Source organism: Nematolebias whitei, chromosome 9 (assembly GCF_014905685.2).
Source record: "Nematolebias whitei isolate Nwh7 chromosome 9, NemWhi1, whole genome shotgun sequence".
In the NCBI taxonomy this organism is placed as follows: Eukaryota; Metazoa; Chordata; class Actinopteri; order Cyprinodontiformes; family Rivulidae; genus Nematolebias; species Nematolebias whitei.
Window position 1 is genome coordinate 19021753 of NC_056506.1, and position 7685 is coordinate 19029437.

Genomic DNA, 7685 nt, shown 5'->3' on the forward strand with positions numbered 1-7685 from the left:
TGTGTGTGTGTGTGTGTGTGTGTGTGTGTGTGTGTGTGTGTGTGTGTGTGTGTCACAGTGCACTGAGGTCATGGCAGGAGCGAGATTTCTGGCGGAAGATTTTGCTCCCACGGTGACGACTCATTTCCCTGTAGCGCCCTCGGTCCCGGTCCCGGCCATACGAGCGCGGTACCAGCCCGGCCAGGAAGCGCTTGGCGCGACTCGTCAGGCTCTCTCTGCGCCCGGACCCCAGGTCACCGTCCGTCCACCCGGGCCCCACGCAGTCTCCCCTCGCAGTCCGCACAGCTGCCTCCAGCAGCTCATTGGTGCCGTGGTCCAAAGATGCTGAGAGCTCCAGGTAGAGGCAGTCGAACATCATGGCACTGGACTGGGCCTCTGGTGGCAAAGAGGAGAATAAATACACGTCATTTTAGAAACAAAATAACCAAAGCTTCTGTCTGCAGCAGCTGCAGAGGGGAATTAAAAGCAGCAGCTGGGAATTCACATGGGTTTATGAAAGCACAGCAGCAGGAAGTCCCTGCCCATCTACTGCTGCTGTGTGAGGTCCACCACACTGTGAGAACTGGAACCAGTTAACAGGACTTTACCACAGCACAGGGACAGAACTCGGTTTCCTGCTCACCTGAAAATACCTGACAAAGAAATTTTTTTTATTTATTTTTTTTATGCTAACAGTTTTTCTGGTATGGAGAGGTGTGACTTTAGGCTTTAATCTAAACTAACACAATCAAACAATAAAAACTCAATAAGCTGAAAATAATCATTCAAAATCATAAAACAGACTCATTTGTACTTAACGTTTAGTAATTACCTGACTCGTTCATGTAAAGATTTTTCAGATTCAGAGATTCAAAGAGATTTATTTGTCATTCACACCTCATGTGGTACATGTGGTGGAACGAAATAATGTACACAGGGTCCCAGTTACATCCAACAATAAAATGTAAAATAAAAACAGTAATAAGATCTAAGATATGAGACTACCTGTATAAATAAAGGCTAAATGAAAAAAAAAAAAAGATATGAACTAAGAAAAACATCAACTACAACTACACTAAGCACTAATAGCATAAAAACATTGCGTTGAACAGCAGCACGAACATGAACATGAGTCTGTGTGAGCAGATGAGCACGAATCAACACAACATGAAACAGAAAACCGAATTAAACAAATTAAGCAAAAATATTATACTTGGTCATTTATTTATTCAAGATACAATATTACATACATGTATCTGTGAGTGGTAAAAGTATCAGGTCGACAGCGTTTTTTTTTTCTTTTTCATGTTGTTTTTAAAATATATTAACGTTCGAACAAAGTTACGTCTGGTCCTCTGGACAGATTCTTCCTGTTGAAACATTTCATCTTTTATTCAAAAGCCTTTGTAAGTCTGAGGAGCTGCAACAAACTCCTTGATAGAGGAACCAACGTTCTTCTATCAAGGATGTGAACATCTTCATCCCTGAAAGAGTGACCGCTGGTCTGGAGATGATGCTCTACATGTTGAGAATGGGTCACTCTTTCAGGGATGAAGTGTGCTAACGATCCATTGTTAGGCTGATGGTCCTTCTTGATCATATGTTTTAGAAAAAGTGGCAAACACCTGGGCACTCATTTCTCCACCAGCTCATGATCTGTCCATCCCATCTCAGTGTGTGGCTGTGTTTGACCACTTTGAGCCCATCTCTCTGTCCTCTCTGGAGCAGGTAATGTGCAGCATGAAGCCATCTGGTTTCCCCTTTGATGTGGTCCCCCCTCGACTACTAAAGGAAGTTTTTCCTACCCCCCTCGACTACTAAAGGAAGTTTTTCCTACCCTGGGTCCTTTTATCCTCGCTATTCTGAATAGCAGTTTATCCTCAGGTGTGGTGCCAAAAACTTTTAAACATGCTGCTGTCCAGCCCCTCCTGAAAAAACCTAACCTTGACCCCTCAGTCATGTCCAACTTCCGGCCTGTCTCCAGACTCCCATTCACCTCTAAACTACTGGAAAAAATTGTGGAGTCTCAGTTGAAACAGTTTTTGGGGGATCACGCTATCCTAGAGTTATTCCAATCTGGCTTCAAATCTCTCCATAGCACTGAAACTGCTCTACTGAAGGTTTTTAATGACATTTTCATATCCACAGACGCAGGTGATTCTGTGCTGCTTGTCCTATTGGACCTTACATCTGCTTTTGACACCATCAACCACAAGATCCTCATTTCTAGACTGATATTTTCATATCCACAGACGCAGGTGATTCTGTGCTGCTTGTCCTATTGGACCTTACATCTGCTTTTGACACCATCGACCACAAGATCCTCATTTCTAGACTGGAGCAGTGGGTGGGCATCACAGGGTCAGCCCTTAAATGGTTTGGGTCCTACCTCTCTGACAGAACCTTCTGTGTCAATATCAAAGATTTTAGTTCGGCATTGACAGTGCTCCAGTGGGGGGTACCGCAGGGGTCCATCCTCGGTCCCCTTCTCTTTTCTTTATACCTGCTGCCACTAGGTGCTATTTTCCGCAAACACAACATACCCTTTCATTTCTACGCCGATGATTGCCAAATTTACTTCCCCCTGAGGCACAGAGGCACACGCTCTATTCAGCCTCTTCTTGACTGCCTGGCTGACATCCGGTACTGGATGGCTTTAAACTTCTTAAGCTTCAATGAGAAGAAGTCTGAAGTCATGCTGTTCCATCCCAGTGACTCACTCATGAACCATGACATTGACCTTTTCTCTCTAGCCCCGCTAGAGAAACAAAAGGTCACTAATCTGGGGGTGATAATGGACCCGTCCTTAAAACTCAACAGTCACGTAAACATGATGGTCAAATCGTGTTTTTTTCAGCTGAGACGGCTGTCTAAGCTGAAGCCTATACTCTCCAAAAAGAACCTTGAGACAGTGATCCACGCCTTCATAACATCTAGGCTTGATTACTGCAATTCACTTCTGTTTGGAATCAGTCAGTCCTCCATTGCTCGTCTACAACTGGTCCAAAATGCTGCAGCCCGATTCTTAACTGGTACAGGCTATAGAGAGCACATCAAGCCAGTTTTGGCCTCCCTGCACTGGCTACCCATTCACCTTCAGATCCAATTCAAAATTCTCTTGTATGTTTTTAAATCACTGAACAGTTCCACCCCATCCTATCTCACTGATCTTCTGCAGCCATATGTCCCACCGCGTTCTCTGAGGTCAGCAGACCAGATGCTTCTCTCAGTCCCAGAAACCCGTCATAAGCTCAGAGGTGACAGGGCTTTCTCTGTTGCAGGTCCACGACTGTGGAATGAGTTGCCACCGAGTGTCCGGCAGGCTCCCACACTCTCAGTCTTTAAGTCTCGCTTGAAGACTCACTTCTATTCGCTTGCCTTTAACACGGTGTGATTTGTTTTGGTCCTGTCTGTACTCTACACTGTTGGCCATTTTAGTTAGCTTCTGCTGCTATTTGTATCTGTATTTTTATTTTGTGTTTTCCTGTCCGCTGTGCATGTTTGTTTTCTTTTGTACAGCACTTTGGTTGGCCTTGTTGCTGTTTTAAGTGCTCTATAAATAAATTGGTATGGTATGGTATGTGAGCAGCTGGTTTTGGTTGTCGGCAGCAAACTGGTTGATCCACTCTGAGAAGGTGCTGTTTATAAGACTGAGTTTGTTGCAGCTCCTCAGACTGAAGAAGTCTTTAGGAAAAAAGATGAACCATTTCAACAAAGAATAATCTGTCCAGAGCAGTGGTGAAATGTAACTAAGTACAAGTACTTCGTCATTGTACTCAAGTACATTTTTCATCTATCTGTACTTTACTTAAGTAGAGTTAAACATGGGGACTTTCGACTTTTACTCCACTACATTTTACATCAAGTATCTGTACTTTCTACTACACTACATTTCTATAATGCGTTGTGTTACACATTACATCCATTTTGTTTTTGTTTTTTTTAATTTGCTTGTTAGTTTGAAAGTAACCAATGGTGAGAGGGGAGTTGGTCCATTGAATCACTGCAAAGTGGACAGGTAACGTTAGACCTGCCTTCAACAAGAGCTGGACCAATGACATATATTCTAGTACTCGATCTTTGGGATGAACCAGTCTTTGCCGCAATGTATTTTGGGGTTTAAAAGCCACTGGGACGTTATGTTTAGAAAATAAACGTCTCAGTTTCTCTGATACTCCCTCAACATATGGAATGACCACTGGTCTGGGTCTGGGTTCCTCCTTTTCACCTGTTGGCTGACTGGAGTCCTGTTTGGGTTTCTTCTCTGCTTTTAGGAAGGCCCAGTTAGGATATCCACATTGCTCTAGAGCCTGTCTTGTGTGGGACTTCTCCTTCTGCCTGGCTCCTGAGTTAGTGGGGACGTTGTCTGCTCTGTGATACAGAGTCCTGATGACTCCTAACTTGTGCTCCAAAGGGTGATGGGAGTCAAACTGCAAATACTGGTCTGTGTGGGTGGGTTTGCGGTACATCCCAAAGATCCAGTCCCCCGGCACAAACAGAGTAATGTTGTGTATGCTGTTCAGTGTCAGGAGGGCTGTGATCAGTCTTACATCGGGGAAACAAAACAGCCATTGGCCAAAAGGATGGCCCAGCACAGAAGATCAACATCATCAGGCTAGGACTGCGGTCTACACTCATCTCCAGGCCAGCGGTCACTCTTTCAGGGATGAAGATGTTCACATCCTGGACAGAGAGGAACGATGGTTTGAGAGAGGAGTAAAGGAGGCCATCTTTGTGAAAAGAAACCGTCCATCATTAAACAGGGGTGGAGGCCTCCGGGTTCAACTGTCCCCCTCTTACAATGCTGTGATTGCTAGTATCACTCAGCCCTCTGTGAATAGTAAACAGCCATCAGTGTGCTAATGATCCATTGTTAGGCTGATGGTCCTTCTTGAGCATGTGATCAGCTGGTTTTTGTTGTCAGCAGCAAAACTGGTTGATCCACTCTGAGACGGTGCTATTTAAGAGACTGAGCTGAATACAGCACCTCAGACTGAGGAAGTCTCTCGGATGAGAGACGAAACGTTTCTACATTTTTTTGTTGTTTTGCTTTGTTTTTGTTTTTTTTTTTATGTCCAGAGGACCAGATTTAACTTTTTTGGATTCCTCTTTCTTATTTTGCTGAATGGCATTTAACTCTGCATATCATCCTTGAAATTCTGATGAATCACAAGTCCACATATGAACTGTGTCACAGAGTAAACACAATAAAAACATGTATTATCTGCAGCATTGTTCATTAAAATGACACAATACTATTAATGTATTACAGAAAATATACATACGGTAGGTACATTTAATGATACTATAGACCATTGCATTAAGTAATACATTCAGCAAGTACTTTTACTTTAAGTATTTTTAAAAGCAAGTACTTATTTACTTTTACTTAAGTAAAAACATTAATGTGGTATTTCTACTTTTACTAGAGTACATTTTTGCCTGTTTATTTGTACTTTTACTTAAGTACAGTGATTGGTTACTTACTCCACCACTGGTCCAGATGACCTGACTTAACCTTGTTATTTTTTCTACCTGGATTACTGAGCAGCATCAGGATATTTTAACGTTCCCTTTAGCTTGCCACCTAAACAAATGGAACCAACGAACCAGGGAGGTGAAATAATTACTTTGCATAGAGCTTCAATGTTCCTGAGTTGAGTATAAACAAAGAGCTAATGTTTGTAGCTGTACTGTCGAAGCCTAAAACTATACTGCAGCTCAAACATGGAAAATGGTTCCCATTTCTGCGTGAATCCCACAAATCAGGACAGGTGAAAGTGTGTGCTGTTGGCGACACACAGCTGTTCGTGCCTGGTCAAACAAGCATGAACGATAAGGAAAGCGGACGTATACACATCACTCTGTAACAAATGGGCTCCATTGTCGGCACAAATGGCTTTATTTTTCATCTGCACTTCAGCTTTTCCTCGACTGAACAAAGCTACGCTGTGAAAAGTGCTTTTTACTGATTAAAGCACATTACTGTGACTCATAATGGCAGCAGGCAACATATGACCTTAGCATGATCAGATTTTGATGGCAGACGGATCAGCCTCAGATGAATGGAGTGTGGGTGTCATGAAGACCTTGTTTAGTATTAAAGCAGAACATGATTTTAGCTCTCTATAATAGACCATTGAAGCACTCCAATGGAACAAAAACATAACACAAAAGAAAGGAGAATGGAGAAGTTAAGCACTTATGCGCTTAAAAAATGTGTGTCCAACAGAAGTGCTGGGTAGTTCAGAGCTTTCCATTAAACATTCACCACCAGTAATTCTTTCTGTATCATTCTCTGATTATATGGTGGGAGATTAAACATTTGGCTTCCTTTCACAGAACAACTCCCATCAGAATGTTTTTACAGTCAGTCTATTCAGACTGGCCTCATGACTCAATTAATCTGGGATAATGTGCATTTCTTTGTTCGCAATAAGAATAAAAAGAAAAGAATTGTTTCATATTATGACCACCTTTGAAACCTTTTCTGGAGTTTCAAATAAAAAAGCCTGGTCTGGTAGAAACAACACAAGTTTTTATTATTATTATTATTTGGGTGATGGTGGTGGTGATGGTGGTGGGGGTGTCCCAGTGTCTGAACTAGGTCTAATCATAGGCTGTGAGAAAACAAACGGATAACAGCATCAGGATTTATGAACGTGTTAGTACCGGTACTTCAGGGGCCAAATGAAATGAGCCCTTCGAGCAAACTAGCAGTTGGTGGTCACTGAAACTGAACTTCTCTGTTACAGAAGAACCTACTAAAAGGTAAAGGACAGCTACGCCACAGATGTGGCATGCCTCTAAAGAAGACCTGGAACATTGTTCAATGTGTAGATGTTGACTGTATGTTACATTTGGACTTTCAGCACCTCACAAAGTGAAGTTTTACAGTGTCCTCATCAGCGCATCATTACAAGGCATCAATAACTTTGTAGAGTTGACTTATCCTTACTAATGTCTCATGTGGCATCTCAGAAGAAATCAGAAACCAGCACTTGATGTTTTCTCAAGTCTTCTTTTGTCCCATCACAGAGCGAAGAGAGGGATTGGAAATAGCCTCCATCTGTCTGTGCATGTTGTGAATGAGAGCATCAAGTGTTGCCTCATAGTGAGAAGGTCCTGGGTTCAGTGCCTGGTTACACCTGGGGTCTTTCTGCGTGGAGTTTGAATGTTCTTATGTTTGCGTAGGTTTGCTCCAGGTACTCCGGCTTCCTCCCACGGTTCTTAAACAAGTTTGTTAGGCTGCCCTCAAGCCTCCCTTGCAATCTCAACGGGATCAGCCTAGTTAAATAAAGGTAATAGATAAATAAAACTTTAAAAATTCGTCCCAAAAAAGTTCAATCATGTCATCTGGACAGTTTATTTTTTGGAAAATAAAAAGTTTCATCCTTCATCCAAAGGACTTCATCAGTCTGAAGCCTGCCAACCGGATCTGTTGTGAGGTATCGTCTGTATCGACTTCCATTTTAGCATAAGGCTGCATCTACTGTAGGTGTTAGAAAGATCCCTATCAAACATCAGGTTTCCACATTAGTCCAAGATGGCCACCACCATATATATATATATATATATATATATATATATATATATACACTTTTTTCAGTTCAAACACTTATACTGCCATCAAGTTTCAAATAAGGTAATAGACCATTGGTTTATGCATCATTTATGCATCATTTTTGCTCTCTCTAAATATACGT

At 42.2% G+C, this 7685-nt stretch overlaps 1 protein-coding gene across 1 annotated transcript in view; it reads right to left on the minus strand.

Annotated features, from left to right (window-relative positions):
- Positions 1-6: 6 nt before the first annotated feature.
- Positions 7-7685, minus strand: part of rem2 (RAS (RAD and GEM)-like GTP binding 2) — a 76767-nt gene continuing 69088 nt past the window's right edge. Inside the window, exon 5 of the mRNA XM_037681533.1 lies at positions 7-375. Within this exon, the coding sequence (XP_037537461.1) occupies positions 53-375 (323 nt within the window). The 3' untranslated portion in view covers positions 7-52. The remainder of the gene's footprint in view (positions 376-7685) is intronic.